The 23904-nt window shown below is 40.6% G+C and overlaps 1 protein-coding gene across 5 annotated transcripts in view; it reads right to left on the bottom strand.

The window, feature by feature from the left end:
• Positions 1 to 23904, bottom strand: part of LOC138741411 (tetraspanin-18-like) — a 74351-nt gene that overhangs the window by 10546 nt on the left and 39901 nt on the right. For all 5 annotated transcript variants that reach the window (XM_069895462.1, XM_069895473.1, XM_069895492.1 and 2 more), the window contains 3 exons: positions 9738 to 9812; positions 6877 to 6975; positions 743 to 922 (listed from right to left, as the gene is read on the bottom strand). In XM_069895462.1, coding sequence (XP_069751563.1) covers positions 743 to 922; positions 6877 to 6975; positions 9738 to 9812 — 354 coding nt within the window. The remainder of the gene's footprint in view (positions 1 to 742; positions 923 to 6876; positions 6976 to 9737; positions 9813 to 23904) is intronic.

Below are 23904 nucleotides of genomic sequence, written 5' to 3'. Positions count from 1 at the left end.
TGCTTGACCTGTTGAGTATTTCCAACATTTTCTGCATTTACTTTGTATTCCCAGTCAATGGAATTTGCAAATCCACGGGAGGTGTGGCAGTGTCTGCTATCAGGTGTATTCCGTTGGGGCAGGTGAATTGAAGCAGTTGAACAATTCATATCTGGCCTTCGCTTACAGAGATTTCCCTGCTCACCTTTGGAGTGATTGGGAAATGATACATGTAATAGACATGAAGTCTCTATGTGACCATGCATGGTTCTATTGTTAGACCATAAGCTCACTGCAATTATCATTCCTGGAAGGCTGACATGGTCACATATAAAATATTGTAAAACATTTTATAATAGTATTTATGTATTCATTTAGAATCATAGAAAGCACAGAAACAGGCCCTTCAGCCCATCTAATCAGTGCTGAAATATTATCCTGCCTAATCCCATTGACCTGCACCCAAACCATAGCCGTCCATGCAGCTCCCATCCACATACCTACCCAAATTTTTCTTAAATGTCAAAACTGAGCCCACATTCACCCCTTCACTTGAGTCGAACTGTGTTTTATGTTTATTATATGAAGTATTACATAAACATTAGGCTATTTTGCCTAACTACTTGGCATTAAGCATATTTCCAAGTTGATGTTAACTAGTTTTTCAGGAAGTTAAGTCTTCACAAGCAGGGGAGTTAACATATTGCAAATGTGGTCGGTGCTGGTTTAAGTTGGGACAGACCTGAAAGAGCGTGTTCTGTACCTGAGTGTTAATGAACTTCCTTTCACTCGAGATGCACTTCATGACATCGAGTATGTCTCCGTCCTTTGTGGCCGTGCGCCTTTTGCAGCAAGCCTCTGGCACATCGTGGGTCGGGTTGAATAAGACGAAGTTTATTATGTGAAGGAAATCATCTGGCCCGTTGATTCCACAGCATTCAAACTAAATAAAACAAATGTTAGATAGTTGTACATGTGCTTAAGGAAGTTATAATTCAAGTAAACATTTAAAATGGTAGCTCAATGAATTATATTCCAACTGTATGCATTCCTGGAAATTTCACCACAGCCACACTCAGTCTAATAACGTCAGCTTGAATATTTTTAGGAGTAATAAACAATATCACAGAAAGGAGATACTCCCAGGGGGCTGGGGGATGGAATGTTTGTTACATGGACCTCACTTACGGTGTTAGTGCTAGTGTCAAACAGTTCACACTACTTACACACCAGTCCATGCTGATCACACTACTGCATACAATGCTCCAGAAACAATGTCCCACCAGCACCACTAATTACCCACTGGCTCACTGCTGGTTGATTTCTCATAGGCCCAGGCCTTTTAACCCACAAAGTCTCTGCTACACATCTGGCTCACCCATCCTACGCTAATCCCATTTTATAGGGATACAGAGGGCGCAGAACATAGCCGTGTCCATCACAGTTCCTTACGATGCCAGCCAACATCATCAAGGATCCTCCTCACCCTGGTCACACTTTCTTCTTGCTGCTATCTTTGGGCAGAAGGTACAGAAGCCTGAAGACCAGGTTTCAGATTTATTGTCAGAGTACATACAAGACACCACATATAGCCCTGAGATTCTTTTCCTGTCAGCAAGGCAGAATTACCACTAATTGGTAGTTCCAAAATAAAACTGTACACAGAGTTCACATGTAAACAAATAACTGTAAAAAAATAACGAAGATACAGAGAGAATGAAATAATCCATATATTGCACAAAAGTCCTTAAATGAATCTGATTGAGTTTGTTATTGAGGAGTCTGATGGTGTGGCACGTACCCCTGGTAGCAGAGCATGTGCTGGGTGGTGTGGAACTTTGATGATCGCTGCTGACCAGCACCACCAGGTTCAACAACAGCTGTCAGGGTCTTGAACCTGACCTCCCCACCCTCGCCCCCCCCACCCCTCATGTTACACCAATCAGGGACTGTTCAAGAAAGACTGTCTGTTCTATTCTCATCCCACTATTTTTCTTGCATGTAACTGTGAATATTTATTTTCTATCTATATTTTGTGCTGTGATCTTTTTAAAATGTAATTTAATGTATGCTGTTATGTTTTTTTCCCCTGAAGTACCTGTCTGGCTGCAGCCAGTAAGAATGCCAGTGCATGGTACTTTGTATATGACAATAAACTCATTATCATGTTCATTGACTTTCTCATCAATTTCCCCACTGCTGCAGAAATCAATGTTTAACTTCAAGTTCATTATCATCTAGTCTGTAACAGTCTTCTCTTCACCACCATATACACACACACCCACCTCACACACACCCACCTCACACACACACCCACCTCACACACACACACACCTCACACACACACACCCACCTCACACACACACACCTCACACACACCCACCTCACACACACCCACCTCACACACACCCACCTCACACACACACCCACCTCACACACACACACACCTCACACACACCCACCTCACACACACATGCACACATACACTCACACACACACACACATACCCACCTCACACACACGCACACCCACCTCACACACACACACACCTCACACACACCCACCTCACACACACATGCACACATACACTCACACACACACACACACACATACCCACCTCACACACACGCACACCCACCTCACACACACCCACCTCACACGCACACACATACACACACACACATGCACACACACACCCACCTCACACACACCAACATACTCACACACACACACACCCACCTCACACATATACACACCCATCTCACACACACCCACCTCACACACACACACATACACTCACACACACACTCACATACACACACACATGCACCTCACACACACACCTCACACACACCCACACACATACACTCACACACACATACACACACACCCACCTCACTCACACACACATACATTCACACACACACGCACACATACACTCATACACACACACATGCATACACACCCACCTCACACACACACCCACCTCACATACACACACCTCACACGCACACACATACACTCACACATATACACACCCACCTCACACACACCCACCTCACACACACACACATACACTCACACACACACACACACACACCCACCTCACACACGCACATACACTTACACACACACACACATACCCACACACACACGCACACACACACCCACCTCACACCCACACACTCACACACACTCAAACATGCACACACACAAGCACACGCGTACTCACACACACACGCAGACACACACACACACACACACACACACACACACACACACACTCACACACCCACACACATTCATGCACTCACGTACACACTCACGCACTCACACACACAATACCCAGCACATAGTAATCACCTATATCCAGAGAGAAATAATTTAAAATATTTTTTTTTCTTTTCTTGTTTGGGATTTTCTATTTTTTAATTTTGAAAATATAATAGATAACTGTTTTGTTCAACTGTGAATCATGTAAACATTGATAAAATTATAGAAGGAGAAGGAAAGAAAATTGTTAACTTTTTTTAAGTAAAAAGAAATTTTAGCCATTTCTTGAAAATAATTTATAATTTCATCTTTTCTTTCTTTGCTTTTTTTCTCCTTTGGGTTAGGTTTTTATAAGTTACACTTCGATGTACAATGGACCAATGTTCTTTGGATTTTTGAATTGTGTTCGTTGGAATTTTTTCCTTATATTTTAAATATCTTGCACATTGTACAATTGTATTACTCAATTATTTATACTTTAAATATTAATAAAATATTTTTAAAAGAAAATAAATAGATATAAATATTTTGAAATGATTTACTCAGTTACAGCAACTTCTCAGCCTGTGGGAAGAAGCTATTTCCCAGCCTGGCAGTCCTGATTTAGATTCTCCTGAACCTCCTTCCTGATGGTAGGAGGTCAAAGATCCTGTGGGATGGATGGAAAGTTTCTCAATAATTGTTTAAGCCCTTTTTAAACAACCCTCCCGGCGAATGTTGTCAATAGAGGAAAGGGATCTTCTCGGCCGTTTTGATGATCCTCTGTATTTATTTTCAGTCCGTTGCTTTGCAGCTACCATCCCACACAATGATGCAGCCAGACAGGGCACTCTCAACTGCGCTCCTGTCAAATGTTGTTGAGGTGGGGGTCAGCAGACTTGCCCTCCTCACCCTCCGAATGAAGTGTAGGGGCTGCTGTGCCTTCCTGACTAATGAGGAGGTGTTGCGGGTCTAGAATTGGTGGTCTATTATGTGCACACCAAGGAACTTTGCGCTCTCCACTCTCTCCAGGAAGGAGCCATTGATGTGTGGTGGAGAATGGTCGACTTTCATCCTCCCTGAAGTCCTGTCAACCTGCATATTTCTGAGTCATTGGGGGAAACTGTAGCAGGCAGTTATCCCACGTGGTCACAGGAAGAATTCACAAAATCCTGACAGTGGTGGCGGTCGGGATCGAACCCTACACTGAAATCCACAACCTGGTTTACTGCACTACCACTCCTTGCTGTGGCTCTGACTCTCCAAGAGTTTGGTGGTTTTCTCTGTCGTTTCAAGCTGCAGACAGTTAGGGGGACTGGTGTGGCAGGAACTGATTTCAAGGCTTGGTATCATCTTGCTGTTAAGAGGTCTGGTGAGGTCAAGGGAGATGAGGGAAAGTGGAAAAGATGAACAGAGAGCTGCTGGAGCAGGTGACATGGAGGAGGAAGAGGTGAAGCCACTGTATTCAGGAAAATCAAAGAGGTAACCAACATTTCAGAAATCAAGCAAAACAGGTAGACCCCTGAATGTGCCTGAACGTTGGTTCACTTTTACTTCCTATGCGTGCAACGTGACCTGCTGAGTTTCCCCAGCACTTTCGTGCATTGCAGTCGATGTGTTCGGCAGCGTATACCCCCTCAACAGAGACCAACAGCAGATGAGATACTGAGTCACTGGTTCAGCAAATAGTAGCACTTTAATCTATTCTGTGATATGCTTTTGGAAGCATAATTAATATTTTAGATTAAAGCTAAAGGAACATTGATGAAATTGTCCATCTCTTCTCTCACTAAAATTATCCCGTGAGGGAAAAGGTCTCCTGCTCTGCACCTACAGCCACCTGCAGTGCTCGACGCAAGTTGTATTTGTTGCAATTCAAATTGGTCTTAGATGTGAAAAATTTTCCAGCACAGGGAACAATATCTCTGAGCTGGCAAAATGCAAATGCAACCTACACTGACCAATTCCTCCGACCTTTCTCATGGGCGTTCATATAGTTCCATGTTCAATACTCGCCTAAGATCTGTCAGAACCAACTCCCTTCCAGAGATATTCTTGCCAGGCCATTCACCGTGGAACCTCTCCTCAGTTCTCCCTTTATGTGTTCAATGATCATCTCCATTCTCTTTAACCTGTTGTTGAAAGTTGCAAAAAAGTTTCCTTCCATTTAACCTAAGAGCTTCTGCACCAACTCCAAAGATGTACGTGGGTTCATAGGTTAATTCATCACTTGCATATATTTGGGTGGCATGGGTTCGTGGGCCAAAAAGGTCTCTTTTCATGCAGTGCCTTCTGAACTGACCCTCAAGCAACCCACAACTGATGGTCATTCCAAGCCTTGGATAAAGTGTGGACTACAATTAATCCCTCTAATGTGTGAAAGTAAAACAATGCTACTATCCAAAGCAAAATGCTTCCAAATCAGATTTATTCAGTGTGCCAGAATGAAAAAAAATGTTTTGTCAAGGAAGAGAAAGGATATTGTTCTTTTGTTCCTGCTGAATTAGCAGGTCTGCACTATTGCAAAATCATGTTTTTTTTGTGCTGGGATAACTGAATATTTCTTGTCTATCTACATTTTACCTCTTAATTCGATTAAGTATGCTATTGCAGGTATAACAACTACAGGACGGAAAGAGACCATCTCGCCCCCTCGAGTCCACACCAATTTAAGTGATCTCCTTTAGTCCTATATACCTGCACCCTCTCCATAACCCTCCAACCCCCTCACATCCATATACTCATCCAACCTTCTCTTAAATGACAAAATTAACCCTGCTGCCAGAGGGTCATTCCACTCAGCCACCACTCTCTGAGTGAAGAAGCTTCCTCGTATGTTACTTCTAAAGTTTTGCCCCCTAACCCTTAACTTATGACCCCTCATTCCAATCTCACCTACACTCAAGGGGAAGAGCCTATTCACATCTACTCTATCTATCCTCTCATAACCTCTATCAAATTCCCCCCTCAACCTTCTACGCTCCAATGAATAAAGGACCAGTCTAATCAATCTTTATTATACAAAACATTTGTTTGGCTGCAGCAAGTGAGAATTTCGGAGCATATGTACATTGTACAATAAGTTTGATAATAACTCTTTATCATTAAGGTTTGAGTTATACCAGGAGGGTTGTACACTCAGGTTCTGCACAGAACTAGGAGGAGAGGACAGATGAATGAGTGGCTGGCAAGGCAGTTTAGGGCATGGCCAAGGTGGGCACTGCCGTCCCCAAAATGAGTTATTGTGCCCCCCCCCCCCCCCCACAGCACTAATATCACTAGTGACACTAGACTCCACACAATATCAGCAGCGGGTTTGTCTGTTAGGTCAGAGGGAGAGGGAAATGGCGCACGGAGGAGGTTGAGGGCAGGTGGGCACCACCCCCCCTCCACCACCACGAGTGAGTTTTCAAACATTAGATTGTGCCTCTCCACCTCCACGGTGACCGTAATGCCTCCCTATTAGAATTGTTCCAATGTCGAGAGAACTTTGGGCATTGGACCTTGGGATCATTTTTGGGTCGGTGGGGCCAGTACCAGGAGATGGGTTGAAGGGGAGGGGAACCAATGACCTTGCCGGGAGGTTTACTCAGAAGGGTGGAAAGACATTGTGTGTGAGGAGATACTTGCATAAGATGAACTCACCTTGATCATGATGGAGTTGCTGCCTTTTGTGTAGGCATTTGTCCCATTGTCTCCTGTATAGTACTTCGTCAGGTTCTCCTCAAAATACTTTTTGGTTAACTAGAAAGCAAGACAGATTCAGGACTGAGAGAAGAAGGGTTGAAACATAACAAATTGAAAGAAAAGAGATGCAAGCATGCCATAGAATAGGAAATGTTTCACTGAACCATGGAGATTGTTCGGATTAATTTTGAATCGAATCTCAGGGTCACACAGCATGGAAATAGGCCCTTCAGCCCATCAACTTTGCAATGTCCAAAAAACCACTCACTTACATTAATCAAAAATTAATTCACCTTTAAAAGAGACTCCCTGCATTCTCATTGTTGTTCCTTCCCTCCCCACCTCCCAACCACCCCTCCTCAGATTCCACTGCTCATCTACCAGCAGAGACAAATGTCAGTGCCCAGGTAAAAGCCTGCAAACTCCACACAGACAGCAGCCAAGGTTCAGGATCGAACCCAGGTCCCTGGCACTGTGCACTGCTTGTAAAAGTAGAATGCATGTCAAGAAGAAAAAGATCTTTTGAACACATCAAGGAGGCTGATAATTAGCGTGGACAGACTGCAGCCAAGCTAGCAGGGTATATGTACAATACATAGGACCATTCAGGCCACATCTGCAAAGTTCTGCCCAACATGAGCCAAAATGCTGTGTGATTACTCTGGCCATGATCCATAAGACACCTACAAGAATTTGGTGCTAAATCTAGGAAGGATTTCTCATGTAGATTGGGTGGTGAAGAAGGCTTTTAGTATGCTGGCCTTTATAAATCATAGGAGATGGGAAGTGATATTGAGACTGTTTAAGGCTTTAGTGAGGCCAGGTTTGGAATATTATGTGCATTTCTGGTCCCCAAATTATAGGAAGGATATAAATAAGGTAAAGAGGGTGCAGAGAAAATTTACTAAAATGTTGCCTGGATTGCAGTGTCTAGAATACAGAGAAAAATTGAGTAGACTGGGTCTTTATTCATTGAAGAGTAGAGAGGGGGGATTTGATAGAGGTATTTAAAATTATGAGAGGGATAGATAGAGTAGATGTGAATAGGCTCTTCCCCTTGAGGGTAGGTGAGATTGGAACGGGGGGGTCATGAGTTAAGGGTTAGGGGGCAGAACTTTAGAAGTAACATAAGAGGAAGCTTCTTCACTCAGAGAGTGGTGGCTGAGTGGAATGATCTTCTGGAAGAGGTGGTTGCAGCAGGGTCAACTTTGTCATTTAAGAGAAGGTTGGATGAGTACATGGATGTGAGGGGGTTGGAGGGTTATGGAGTGGTAGCAGGTAGGTGGGACTAGTGAAATTCACTTAAATCAGTGCAGACTAGAGGGGCCAAGATGGCCTGTTTCCATCCTATATAGTTATATAATTCCCAGTGCACAATGTAAGGATCAACCTTTAGTATAAAGTTGTTAAAATGTGCATGAACAATTTAGGGTTACCCCTGCGATAGCAGTTTTAAACCCTAATGTAGTTATGGATTGGAGAAAGAAGGAAAACAGAAAGGGGAGGGGTGGAGTGGGTGCTTCAGGTCATACAGCTGCCTCATAGCTCAAGTGGCCCAGATTCAGTCCTGACCTTCCCCACTGTCTTTGTGGAGTTTGCACATTCTCCCAGTAATCGCATGGGTTTCCCCTCACCAGGTGTTCCATTTTCTTCTCCCATTCTGAATATGTGCAGGTTGGTGGGTTATTGCATGCAGTTCTGGTCACCTCGTTACAGGAAGGATGTCAATGCTCTGGAGAGGGTCCAGAGATTTACCGGTACGTTGCCTGGTTGGATAACATGTCGTATGAAGCAAGGTTGACAGAGTGAAGGCTTTTCTCTTTAGTGCAACAAAGGGCAAGAGGCAACTGAATAAAGAAGTGTAAAATGATGAGGGGTCTAGAGAGGGGCAAACAGCCAATACCTTTCTCCATGGGCAACCATAGCAAATGCCAGAGAACATCTGCTGAAGGGGGTGGAGGGTCAGAGAGAGAGGTGGGTGTCTGTAATGCATTGCCAGGGGTGGTGATGGAGGCTGGTACAATGGTGACATTTAAAAGATAGACAGATGGATGTAAGAACAAAATAAAGGGTTAGAAGTGTGTGAGTGGCTGAGTAGGATTAGATTGTATGGAGTAGGTTTCCATAGGTTGTGGGCAGAAGGGCCTGTTGTGTGCTGTAATGTTTTATGTTGCTGTTCTAATTGGCCACTGTGAATAGTCCCTAGTGTCGGTGGTCACTGGGAGAATTGGGGAGTTAAGGAGCACAGAAAAGATTGCAAGAAAATGTGTGGAAGAGAGAGACTTGCTCTGAAAGGCTGGCATGGATTCGATGTGCTGAAAGGCCCATTCTTTGCTGAAAGGATATATGGAATATATGAAATAATAAATAGGTGAAAGAAGCAAATATTGCAAAAGGACATTACATAGTATTATCAGAACATTGGGATTACTTCTGTCAGGTATCACCAGAACTGCCTCATTGAAAAAACTATGCCAATAGTTTAATTACTATTATAAAAATAACATTAAACTGCTGACAAATACTGATTAACACCATAATGTTGCAATTGTTCCTTAATGTCTAGGAAGAAACCAGCATCTCCATGTTTGTGGCCACAGGAACCCTATTCACAGTGATGGACTTAGAACTGCAACAATCAATATGAAATCTCATGGAGACATGAAATTGCTTTTGAGCCATGTAACTAGTTCGCGGGTCCAAATTCAACTCTGGCACAGGATCAACAGTAAGATCACAACATATGCACTGTTTCGCCCAGAACAAAGCATGTTGAGGCCCTGGCTTTGACTATACAATCAGCTCTGATGGCCACTTACTTGATTTCTGTGGAGGAAAGCAGCAACCCCAGCAGCAAGTTCGACCATGCACATCAACAGAATAAGCAGGAAGCACTGAAACAAGAAAAGACATGTGGCATCTGTAACTGGGCAACATCAGGGATGTTAATGCTGACACCATTACTTCTCTTCTGAGGTGGAGTCCATCCATGGACAGTAGTATGCTTGCTCCATACTTGTCTGTACTGTTACGTTGCTTGGGCGTTCACTGATGACGACACAACATGCAGACTCCTCCACAAATAGCACATATCAGCATGCAGCAAGACTGAAGCAGCATTCAATGTGATAGTACAGATCTATCACCAATGTACATAGTGTATATAGTTACTGTATCTAGACTGTGTTTACAGCGATTGGCTGAGAGCTAAGCCACGCCTATTGTCTGGGCCTTAAAGGGTTGTGTCCCTAGCCAGGTCGGATCATTCCGGACTGGTCAGCCACCTGTGAAGAGCTCCTGTCTTTTGCTAATAAAAGCCTTGGTTTGGATCAACGTCTTTGGTTCTTTCGACGAGCTCTACATTCAGTATGGCTGGTGAGTGGCAAGTCAGATCTCCAGGTCAGATACTGCAGGTTTAGGCAAGGACTGTGTGCACAAGAGAGAACCTACCATCATCCTTCTTTTACAGTTGATGGCATTACTGTCATAAGGGCTACCAATTGACGAGAGGTTGGCCACTTTAACACTATGGCTATCGGAGCAGAACAGAGGCTGGGAATCCTGAGGTGAATGACTCATGTCTCGATACCCTACAAGTCATGATAGTGGCAACAACTCACCCCATTGAGGACAACATTGACACTCATCATCCATGCTGAATGATCATTCCCTCCATGACGGTGGCCATTTACACCAGCTACGAGATGTACTGAAGGAAGGCTACACTGACGACCCCTCCTGAACCCATGACTTCTACAAGGGATAAGTTCCCCTGTAAGTCACATACTGCCCAGTCCTTCATCATCACTGGCCCTCCCTCCTTAACAGCACTGTGGGAGCATCTTCACCAGAAGTACTGCAGTGGTCTAGGAAGTCAGCTCAAAGGCTGAATGCTGGAGACCTGTTGCTGATGCCTAGGGAGCTCAGTGGTTGACAGCAATACTGGTGAGGAGTTTGTACATCAGACACACAAGGTTTCACCAGACGAAAATTCCCTCCAAGTTGCATTCAAGGGTGTTTAATGTGACTTTGCTCCATCGTATCACTTTAATGAGGAATGGGGTGGGGGGGGGGGGGAGAGAGAGAGAGAGAGAGAGAGAGAGAGAGAGAGAGAGAGAGGTGTGTGTGTGTCTATGCGCGCATTTGTGTATTTGCATGCACATGCATGAGTGTTGGGTGTGTGTGTGAGTGTTGAGACTGTGTGCGGATTTGAGTGCACATATGCATGCATGTGTTGTTTGTGTGAAAGAGAATTGTGGGTATGAGTGTGTGTGTGCGCGCGTGTGTGTGTGTGTGAGACAGAGCATGTGGGTGTGTGTTCACATGTGACATTGTGTGCGTGAGAGTGTGATTGTTTTGGATGTGTGTGTGTGCACATGTGCATGTGTGTTTGTATGTGTGTGCGAGTCCATATGTGTGTGCATATGTGTGGTGTGAGACAGAGAGCATGTGGGTATGTGTTCACATTGTGTGTGTATGTGATAGTGTGTGATTGTTTTGGATGTGTGTGCGTGCACGCATGTGCCTGTATGTGTGTGCATATATGTGTATGCATGCGTGTGCGTGTGTGTATGTGTAGCTCATTTTTGTTCCAAAGAGAACCTGGAGAGACTCAAAAGGAACAAGCAGCATTCATGGTTAGTTTGGTTTCTTCAAATGGTAACAGTCCATTTCTGCCCATGGATTACAAATTGGTACCTTTCATTAAAATGGACAGCTGCACAATGATATTAATCCCTTCTGTGAAACAGAAGGGGAAAGCAGAAGCCTCCTACCCTCTGGGTAGGGTATAAGATTTGGAGAGATATGATGGTGGTGCAGTTCAGTTACCGGCAAAACAGCTCAACTCTGAATCCATTCTAATCTCATCCTGACATCGGGGTAAATTCTAGAGATTAAATCCAGAAATAGCATAATTTGAGTGATTATAACAAAACAAAAATTTGGAATTGTCTGTCAGGGAAGGAAGCCACCTATTCCTAACCAGCCTGGCCTGGGTGTGACCTCAGACTGACTGGCAAAGTTGACTCTCAGTTGACTGTGGTTCAGAGGTACCTTGGGATAAGGCAATAAACGCTGGCAATGCCAGCAAAGTCCACATATTATTTCAATTAATTTCTGACCTTTTTCTTTGACACTGTTGCCATAGCAACAGAGAAGCTGTGAAGCTGCAGCTCTGCAAGTTACTCCACTCTACGGCCTAGCTGCACTGAGGTGAAGCCCAGCCTTGCCCTGCGCCATCCTCTCTCTGGTTTTACTTGTGTTGTGACAACACTTCCATCATCCGGGCACCAGGATGCTCCTATTTCCAAGACTGAACCAAACCCTCCACAATGGCATCTCTATTGACCCACGTGTCAGAAGACCCCTCCCCTGGAGCCAGTACATCGAGGCAACCATGACGAAGGCATCTCCAAACAGTCTGAGGAAATGTGGCATGTTGATCAAACTTATCTTCTCTTTTTAAAGTATTTTTATTAATTTCAGTAACAGTAATTTTGTACAGTACAATTATGGAATGTGCCATGGGGAAAAATAAGATTAAAAAAACCCTGCAAGCATAATCATGTAAATGAATTCCAAGGCATAGCCAATAATAAAGAAAGGACATAATAAATTTAAATTAAGCCTTACAGTTATATTTAAAATATAGTCATCAACAAAAAAAAGAGAAAGAAAATCCTTTAATCAAAATCCCCTCCATTAACAAGGTTAGAAAAATAAACCTAGCATGTGGGTATCGAGTAACGACAACTCAGAAACCGACAACACAACATCGAGCTTTAGATCAATCTTAAAATTTTAAATTATGATAATTGTCCATCATTTTTCTTTAAAATTAGTATTTGGATCTTTAATGGCATATCTAATTTTTTTCTAATCTTAAACAGGACATAATATCTAGCTATTGTGTATGGGTAGGTGGGGTATTATCTTTCCATTTGATCAATATTGCACATCAGGCTATCAATGAAGTAAAAAATAAACTTTGGGTTTGAGATGGTGAATGAAATGTCATCAGATAATCCAAACAGAGGGGAGCATGGCAAGATGGCATAGAGGGAAGATGTGCAGTTCCACCTTTCCCCATTTAGACTTACAAATACCCAATTTTAAAAGTTTAAAAGTGGTTAAAAATAGTACTTACAGACTTTAGAATAGTGGAGGATTAAAATAGCTACAAACATGAAGAAATCAAAAACTCAGTTACAAAAGAAACTACCTTATAAAAGTCTTGAAAAATTGAGGCCTACCTACTAAATTGAAGCCACTGACTGGAACTTCCAAGCCTCAAAGGACCCCTGCTCAGCTGAGTATTACACCATTGCCGATCACGCATCCGCAAGATGCCGGCGGTTCTGTAATGAGCTCTGCCGGCCCTGACTTGTGAACCCAGGCACACAGGCAGATCGTCCAAGTGGGGACAGACGCACAAACCCTCAGTAGTGCCTGGTGGTCTAGGGACGCACAGTGTAGCGTCGGAGGACACACCTGCATGGTCAACGACTCTTCCAGGCATGCATGGTGCGTCGTGAGTTCGGGAATTGTTAGAGAAGGTGTGGGCTGTGGGGGAACCAGAAGGACGATGGGCTGGTGAGGTCAGCACACTGTCGACGGGTATCCAGACCTGCAGCAGCACTGGAAGAGGAATCATCATGTCAGAAGAGGAAGAGAGCCCAGCGCTATTGGAACCAACATAGGAAGACTATATGGGGGCTGGGACCAGAGAAGGTAGGCCTCAAGGGGAAGTGATGGAACCTGGACTGGATTCTGTGTTTACAGTATTGGAAGGGATTGCTCATCAAATGGAAAACATGTCAATGCAGATGTCTTCACAGATAAATCAAGGGTTTATGGAAGTGAAAACTAAAATGAACAGTATGTGTGAAGAGATGACTTCTATGAAGAAAGATATGACTGTAGTTAAAAGTGATGTTAGTAGATGTATAAAAACAGTGGTCACCGTACAGGATAATTAAAAAAAATGGAAGAAGCCTTTTTTGAATGTAAGAACCAAGTGGATCGTAATAGAGAAAAAATGGAAAAAGTGGAGGATTCTTTCGTGGATTGGGAGATTCAAAAGAAGGAATTATTGAAGAAGATTGATTCATTAGAGAATCAAGGTTGGAGAAATAATGTAAAAATAGTAGGTCTTCCAGAAGATATGGAAGGTTCAGATCCGGTAAAGTTTTTAAAGAAATGGATTCCTGAGGTACTGGGCAATGAATTTTTTTCCCGATGGTTTGGAGCTAGACTGGGCACATCGAGCACTGAAGAAAAAACTGTTTCCAGGTCAATCACCACGAGCAGTTTTGATTCATTGTTTGAAATATCAGGACAGAGAAATGATATTACGAGTTGCGGTGCAGAAGGTGCGGCAAAATCAGACTCCAATGATGGTTCAAAATAACAGAATGTTTTTCTATGCTGATCTGAGTCAAGAAATTATTAGAAGGCACCGAGAATTTAATTCAGCTAAAGACGTATTCTGGCGAAAAGGTTATAAATTTGCTTTTCATTACCCAGGTGTATTGAAAGTTTTTTATGGGAATATTCAATCTCAATTTTTTGAAAATGATCACGATGCATTAATATTTGCTAATTCATAGCCAGAATTGTGAGGAAGTGGACAGTCGCCATCATTGTCTCCTAAAAGGAGGTTAAATGGAAATGGGAATGGGAAGAGTGGGAAACATGGAAAGAATGGAAAGAAAGTTGAACTGATGCAAAGTCTTCTTGAATTTGAGGACCCGGAACAATCATTGAGACTGGAATCACTGGGTTGAATATATTTGATTAAGTACTTTGTGAAAGTCTGACTGGGGGGTGGGTGGATGACACTGAGACCTTTAATAGTCATTTGCCATTATTGGGTTTTACCACACCCAGACTTTTAGGGAGTTACTACTTCTTAGTAGTTTGTTGGGGTGGGGGGGGTAGTATATATATATTTTTCTATTTCTTTGACTTCTTGGAATTTTTATGTAAGGGAAGAGTTTAGAATATTAAGGGAATTTGAAAAGGGAGCCTTATTTGTGAGAAATGTATTATTAAATTGAAGAAATGTCTAATTTGAACTTTGCAACTTTTAATGTCCAGGGATTGAATAATCCAATTAAGTGTAAACGAGTATTGGCTTAAATAAAAAGAATGAAAGTTGATATTGCTTTTTTATTGCAAGAAATGAATTTGACCGAAAAAGAACATTTGAAATTGAAGAGATAGTGGGTTGGTCATGTGTTCTTCTTTTAATTCTAAGGTGAGGGGTGTAGCGATTTTAATTCATAAGAAATTACCGTTTGGATTGGAATCAGTTGAAGGAAATGCTGGGAGGGTTCTGATGGTGAATTGTAAATTTTTTGCTGAATCATGGACCTTGTTAAATATTTACGCACCTAATGTAGACGATGAATGGTTCATGTTGGAGGCTTTTTTTATTGTTAAATCAGGCCAATAATAATATTCTGGTTGGGGGAGACTTTAACTGTGTTTTAGATCCTTTATTGGATAGATCTCTGAAAAGTATAAGGAAATTAAAGATGGCAATACAAATAGGAGCTCTGATAAAAGATATGAATTTGGTTGATATTTGGAGGAGAGTAAATCCTACAGAGAAAGATTTTTCTTTTCATTCATTGAGACATGATTCATTTTCTAGAATAGATTTTGTTTGGTATCAGCACATTTGCAAGGTAGAGTACTACAGGCTGAATATAAAAGTCGGGTTATATCGGATCACTCTATATTGTTTTTCTCCTGTGTAAGTCTGGAAGTGGTGCAATCGTCTTATAGATGGAAGTTTAACACAATGTTACTGAGGAAACCAGAGTTTATTACTTTTGTTAAGGAACAGATTACTTTGTTCTTGGCTGAGAATATTAATTCAGTAAGTAGTAATTTTGTTATGTGCGACACTTTGAAAGCATATTTGCGTGGGCAAATTATTAGTTACACTACAAAAGTTAAAAACCAATATGTGGCAGAAAGTTTAACATTGGAGAAAAAAATTACTGAATTGGAAAAGGAATTTCAGAAAGATGTTTTGGAAGATAAAAAAGCTGCTTTAACGAAGTTGAAATTATATTATAATATATTACAAACTTATCAGTATGAGCGTTTAATTCACCGATCTAAGCAACGTTATTATGAATTAGGTGGGAGAGCTCACAAGGTATTAGCATGGCAATTAAAAATGTAATAGATGTCGCGAACTATTAATGCTGTTAAAAAGAATTCAACAGTTACCTATAAACCTCAGGAAATTAATTACCAGTTTTATTCATTTTATCAAAAATTATATACTTCTGAGGGAAAGCAGGATGTTGGTTCTATTGAATCTTATTTATCTAAATTAAAACTACCTGTTTTAGGGGAGGAGGAGGTTAAGGAATTGGAAGCTCCATTTACAGATTTTGAGATTAAAGCTATACAGGAGATGCCAAATGGAAAGTCGCCAGGGGATGATAGATTTTCAGTTGAATTTTATAAAGTATTTTATGAAGATTTAGCTTCAGTATTTGGAGAGGTACTGCAGAAAATAACTGAGGATCAGTTGCTACCGGAATCTTGCTTGAGTGCTATAATTACTGTGATTACAAAGAAAGACAGGGATCCGATGAAAGTATCTTTATGTAGACCTCTTCTTCTTCTTCTTTGGCTTGGCTTCGCGGACGAAGATTTATGGAGGGGGTAAAAGTCCACGTTAGCTGCAGGCTCGTTTGTGGCTGGCAAGTCCGATGCGGGACAGGCAGACACGGTTGCAGCGGCTGCAGGGGAAAATTGGTTGGTTGGGGTTGGGTGTTGGGTTTTTCCTCCTTTGCCTTTTGTCAGTGAGGTGGGCTCTGCGGTCTTCTTCAAAGGAGGTTGCTGCCCGCCAAACTGTGAGGCGCCAAGATGCACGGTTTGAGGCGATATCAGCCCACTGGTGGTGGTCAATGTGGCAGGCACCAAGAGATTTCTTTAGGCAGTCCTTGTACCTTTTCTTTGGTGCACCTCTGTCACAGTGGCCAGTGGAGAGCTCGCCATATAACACGATCTTGGGAAGGCAATGGTCCTCCATTCTGGAGACGTGACCCACCCAGCGTAGCTGGATCTTCAGCAGCGTGGACTCGATGCTGTCGACCTCTGCCATCTCGAGTACTTCGACGTTAGGGATGAAAGCGCTCCAATGGATGTTGAGTATTGAGCGGAGACAACGCTGGTGGAAGCGTTCTAGGAGCTGTAGGTGATGCCGGTAGAGGACCCATGATATGGAGCCGAACAGGAGTGTGGGTATGACAACGGCTCTGTATACGTTTATCTTTGTGAGGTTTTTCAGTTGGTTGTTTTTCCAGACTCTTTTGTGTAGTCTTCCAAAGGTGCTATTTGCCTTGGCGAGTCTGTTGTCTATCTCATTGTAGATCCTTGCATCTGATGAAATGGTGCAGCCGAGATAGGTAAACTGGTTGACCGTTTTGAGTTTTGTGTGCCCGATGGAGATGTGGGGGGGCTGGTAGTCATGGTGGGGAGCTGGCTGATGGAGGACCTCAGTTTTCTTCAGGCTGACTTCCAGGCCAAACATTTTGGCAGTTTCCGCAAAGCAGGACGTCAAGCGCTGAAGAGCTGGCTCTGAATGGGCAACTAAAGCGGCATCATCTGCAAAGAGTAGTTCACGGACAAGTTTCTCTTGTGTCTTGGTGTGAGCTTGCAGGCACCTCAGATTGAAGAGACTGCCATCCGTGCGGTACCGGATGTAAACAGCGTCTTCATTGTTGAGGTCTTTCATGGCTTGGTTCAGCATCATGCTGAAGAAGATTGAAAAGAGGGTTGGTGCGAGAACACAGCCTTGCTTCACGCCATTGTTAATGGAGAAGGGTTCAGAGAGCTCATTGCTGTATCTGACCCGACCTTGTTGGTTTTCATGCAGTTGGATAATCATGTTGAGGAACTTTGGGGGACATCCGATGCGCTCTAGTATTTCTTTATTAAATGTAGATTATAAAATTATAGCGAAAGTGTTAGCGAATAGCCTTGCTAAATATTTACCTCAGTTGATACATATAGATCAAACAGGTTTTATTAAGAATAGAAATGCATCTGACAATACCCTTAGATTGATTACACTGGTCAATGCATCGAGACAGTAACCCAACCACCCACTGCACTGGATGCAGAAAAAGCTTTTGATAGGGTTGAATGAAATTTTTTATTTAAGGTGTTAGAGAAGTTTAATTTTGGCCCTTATTTTATTGGTTGGATTAAGGCTTTATATAAAAATCCAATTGCTAGGGTGATGACAAATGGTCAAACTTCTTTACCATTTAAATTAACACGATCGACTCAGCAAGGTTGTCCATTATCACCTGCCTTGTTTGTATTGGCTATTGAACTGTTAGCTCAGAAAATACAACAGAATGATAAGATTAAATGGATGAGAATTGCAGATGTTGAATATAAGATTAATTTATTTGTGGATGATGTGTTGGTGTATTTGACAGACCGGGAGCAGTCTTTGAAATATTTACAAGATTATTTGTTGAAATTTGGGGAGTTATCTGTATACAAGGTAAACTGTGATAAGAGTGAAATATTGCCAGTTGGGGAAGGAGATTATTCAGAATGTAAAAATATTATAAAATTAAAATGATCAGATAGAATTAAATATCTAGGAGTAATAGTAAATGCAGATTATCAGTCTTTATATAAATTAAATTATGTTCCTTTATTAAAAAGGATTAAAATTGATTTAATTAAATGGAAAGATCTTCCATTAACATTAATTGGTCGAGTAAATTGTATTAAAATGAATGTTTTTCCTCGAATCCAATATCTATTTCAATCGATACCATGTTTACTTTCAAAGTGCTTTTTTCAGGATTTGAACAGGGCAGTTCGGGAATTTTTCTGGAAGGGAAAATTAGCACGAGTAGCTTTGCATAAGCTTACATGGAAATATGCATTAGGTGGACTTCAGTTACCTCATTTTCAAAATTATTATGAAGCTGCTCAGTTGAAATTTGTCAGTAGATTGATGGATATTGACCAACCCCTGAGTTGGGCGAAGGTGGAAATGGCTTTTATTTCTGAAGTTGATGTACACCAGTTTATATTTAAGTGGAATATGAACTTATTGCAGGAATGTAATATGCCAATATTAAAACACTTGTTAAAGATATGGGTTAAAATAAATATGGTTTTAGGATCAAAGGGTAAATCATCCCATTATATAACCCCATTATATCATAATCAGCGTATTTCTTTTTCAACGTTCAATAACCCAACACCCAACCCCAACCAACCAATTTTCCCCTGCAACCGCTGCAACCGTGTCTGCCTGTCCCGCATTGGACTTGTCAGCCACAAACGAGCCTGCAGCTGATGTGGACATTTTACCCCCTCCATAAATCTTCGTCCGCGAAGCCAAGCCAAAGAAGAAGATTCTCAGGGTATAATGATAGTTCAGGACTGTTTTGAAGAAAGTCAGTTTCTTTCTTTTAATCAATTGAGGGAGAAATTTGATATATTTGTAAATTCTTTATTTGTGTATTATGAACTCAGAGCTCTGATAAAAGATAATTATGGTAAAGAGATGAATTTACCTATGTTGATGAAATTTAAATCTTTGGTTTCCTCTATACCAAAGAAAGGTTATATTTCAGATATATATCAATTGTTACAAAAAAGTATGGATAAACCAGAATGGGAGAAATCTAGGACTAAATGGGAAAGTGATTTAACTTATATTATCCATCAAGAGAATTGGGAAGTTATGTGTCATGAAAATGTATCTAAATTGACGAATGTAAGGTATGGAATGGTTAATTACAATTTTTTACATCAGTTATATTTGACTCCAGAGAAGCTGAAAAAATATAGGTTTAGTAATTCGGACTCTTGTTTTAGATGTAGATTATGTAATGGAACATTTTTACATGCTATTTGGTCTTGTGTTAAAGTACAACCATTTTGGGAAGGAATTAGGTGGGTTTTGGAAAAATTATTAAAAATTAAATTACCATTAGACCCATTGATTTTTTTTGTTGGGCTATAGATGGTCTCTTTGAAGGGATTGGAGTTGGATAAGTTTCAAATTGCATTTGTACGCTTAGTGTTGACTGTAGCACGAAAATGTATAGCTAGCACTTGGAAAGATAATGTGGAGATTAATATAGCGTGTTGGCATAATGAATTGAGAACTTGTATTACTAAGGAAAAAATTACATGCAACTTGCATGATAATTATTCCTTTTTTGTTAAAATGTGGTCTTCCTATTTGGAATGTATGAATTTGGAAATACTTTGAAATATTGCACATATTCTATGTTTTATTTTTATATTTGGTTCCTCTTAAGGGGGCTGGCTGAAGGGGTGGGTGGGTGGGGAGGGTTATATATATAAATGGGTTTTTTTCTGTTATGTTTGATTGTAAGTTGTTTAAAAATCTTTTAAATAAAGTTTTTAAAAAAATATAATCCAAACAGTGGCAATTAAAGGGCAATATTCCAATTTAACCTTAAGAATCTCCAAAAGAGTTTGAAGAATATCTTTCCAAATTTTTTCTAGACTAGGGAAAAACCAGAACATGAGCCAAGAAGCCTCCGCAATTTTACATTTGTCACATAGAGGATTTATATCAGAATAAAAGTGAAGTAATTTAGCTTTAGATATGGGCCACTTTAAATTGCACTACACAATGCCATGCACAAAGGGAAGTAATATAAATCAAATTACAAATGGAATCCCAAACCTTGTCATAAAATGAAAGATTCAAATCCTGTATCCGATCACTCTTGATCTTAACTAACGAGGCTGATCTTAAATCAAGTAAATTATTATAAATAAGAAATATTAAACCTTTGTGAGAAAGTTGAAAATCCAAAAGTTAAGCAAGACGTGTGTTCCACCTTTCCCCAGCTGGATTATTAAATACCCGATTTTTAAAAATATAAAACTGGTTAAAAATAATATTTACAGTTTTTTGAATAGCAGTGATTCATCATGGCTACCAATGTGAAGAAATCTAAAACCCAACTTCATAAGAAATTACCATATAAAAGTATAGATGATCTGTGGCCTACCTGTACAGCTGAATCCATGGAGTCATTGTTGGGAGTCTCCAAACCTCAGAGGATGCCTGCCTGTTCAAGCTTAACCTCAGCGCCGATCCTGCAGTCGCAAGATGGCGCAGGCACTTTGGTGAGTTCAGTCATAGCTGACCTACGCGCATGTGAAGCCATGCGCGCAGGGCAGCCTGACCGACAAAGGGGTCCATGAGCCCGCAACATTGCTGGGTGACACGGGGGTGCGCAGTGTAGCGTCGGAGGAATCTCCTGTGCATCCGGTGGTTCTGCTGGGCATGCGAGGAGCATCCCGGGTCCATGATCTACTGGAAAAAGTGTGGGCTGTGGGAGAGACCGAGCGCCGATGCCCTGATGAAGTCGGGGTGCCGGCGTCGGTTGTCCAGACCTACAGCCGCACAGTCAAAGGACCTATGGTCACTGAAGGAGAAGAGGAACTTATCTTATTTGAATTTGCCCAGGAGGAGGAGGAGCCTGCAGTTCAAGAAGGTAAACCTCAAAAAGTGGCTATGGAATCTGGATTGGACTCAGTATTTACTGTTTTGGAAGGGATTGCTTTTCAAACAGATAATATGTCAAAACAAATGTCAACTCAAATGACCCAAGGATTTATGGAGGTGAAAACAAAAATAAATACTTAGTGTGAAGAAATGTCAACTATGAAACAAGAAATGACTGTAGTTAAGTGATATTGACAGATGCATAAAATCTGTTGATATTGTACAAGATAACATAAAAAAAAATTGAAACACCCTTTTCTGAATGTCAAAATCAGGTGGAATGCATTAAAGAAAAAGTGGAAAAATAGAATGTTCTTTTGTAGATTGGGGGATTCAAAGAAGGGATTTATTGATGAAGATTGATTCATTGGAAAATCAAAGCCGGAGAATTAACGTGAAAATAGTTGGTTTTCCAGAGGACTTTGAAGGTTCTGATCCAATAAAATTTTTTAAAGATTGGATCCCAGAGGTACTAGGTAAAGTGCTTTTTCCTGAAGGTTTGGAACTGGATCGGGCTCATAGAGCATTGAGGAAAAAACCACTTCCAGGACAAACATATCAGAAATGATTCTATGAATCGCGGTACAGAAAGCACAACAGAGTCAAACCCCGTTGATGATTCAAAATAATAGTTTTTTTAATGCCAATTTGAGTTAAGAGGTTATTAGAAGAAGGTGGGAATTTATTTCAGCTAAAGAATTTTTATGGTGAAAGGACTATAAGTTTGCTTTTCATTATCCTGCAATTTTGAAGGTTTTTTACGGAAACTTTCAATCTTAATTTTTTTAGTAGATCACGATGCCTTGGTTTTTGCTAATTCATTGCCAGAATTGCGAAGAAATGGGCGGTCTTCACCATCCTAAGAGGACGGTAAATGGAAATGGGAATGGGTATGGAAAGAATGGTAAAAATGGAAAGAAAGAAGAACTGGCATGAAGTCTTCTTGACATTGAAGATCTGGAACAATCATTGGGCGTGAAATCATTGGGTTGAATATATTTACTATATTTGATTGTTTTTAATTACATAATGAATGTATATCTAGCTGGGGGGGGAATGGTGGATGACACTAAAAGCTTTGACTGTCATCTGCCACTAGTGGGCTTACCACACCCAGATTTTTAGGGTGTTACTACTTTTGGGTGTATTTTTTGGGGGGGGTTTAAATTTTTTTTTAACTGAGGGCTGGGTTTTTTTGTGTTTTTGAAGGATTATAAAGAGGAGAATTATTTTATTGAGTGTAAATATATTCATAGTTAGTAAAAATGTCTACTTTGAATTTTGCAACTTTTAACGTTCAGGGATTAAATAATACAATTAAGCGAAAGTGGGTATTGGCTTATATTAAAAAATGAAAATTGACATGGCCTTTTTACAAGAAACACATTTGACTGAAAAGGAACATTTGAAATTGAAAAGTGATTGGGTTGGACGTGTGTTTTTTTCTTCTTTTAATTCTAAGGCAAGAGGAGTACCAATTTTGATTCATAAAAAATTATCATTTGAATTGGAATCTTCAGAGGGAAATCTAGGTAGAGTTTTATAGGTGAATTGCAAAATTTTTGCTGAATCTTGGACTTTGCGTAATCCTTATGCACCTAATATAGAAGATGAGTGGTTTATTTCAGAAGCTTTTTTTATTGTTTACTCAAGCTATTGAAAATATTTTAGTTGGTGGAGATTTTAATTGTGTTTTGGAACCTTTATTGGATAGAAATCTGAAGAGTATATGGAAATACATATTAAAGCATTGATGAAAGATTTAAATCTGGTCGATGTTTGGAGGAAGGTTAATCCTACAGAGAAAGATTTTTGTTTCATTCATCACGACATAGTTAGTTTTCTAGGATTAATTTTTTTTTGGTATCAGCACACCTACAGGGTAGAGCACTGCAAGTTGAATATAAAAGTAGAGTTCTATCAGACCATTCATTATTACTTTTTTCTTGTGAAAGTTCCGAAGTGGTACGTTCGTCGTATAGATGGAGGTTTAATGCAATTGTTACTTTTGACTGAGAATATTAATTTTGTAGTGAGGGATGTGTTAAAAGCTTATTTGAGGGGACAGGTTATTAGTTATTCTACGAAAGTTAAGAAACAACATATGGCAGAAAGTTTAAAGTTGGAAAACCAGATTGCTGAGTTAGAGAAAGATTTTTAGAAGGATGTGACCGAAGATAAAATAAAGCTGCATTAGCGAAATTGAAATTACGTTATAATACTTTACAAACTTATCAGTTCAAGTATTTAATTAATTGAACTAAACAATGCTATTATGAGTTGGGAGAAAGAGCTCATAAGGTTCTTGCTTGGCAAATGAAAGCTGAACAGACATCTCGGATTATTAATGCTGTTAAAAAGAATTCAATAATTACTTATAAGCCTCAGGAAATTAATGATCAGATTTATTCATTCTATCAAAAATAATA

Source organism: Narcine bancroftii, chromosome 1, assembly GCF_036971445.1.
Source record: "Narcine bancroftii isolate sNarBan1 chromosome 1, sNarBan1.hap1, whole genome shotgun sequence".
NCBI classification, from domain to species: Eukaryota; Metazoa; Chordata; class Chondrichthyes; order Torpediniformes; family Narcinidae; genus Narcine; species Narcine bancroftii.
This window is presented reverse-complemented; position numbering and strand designations above follow the sequence as displayed.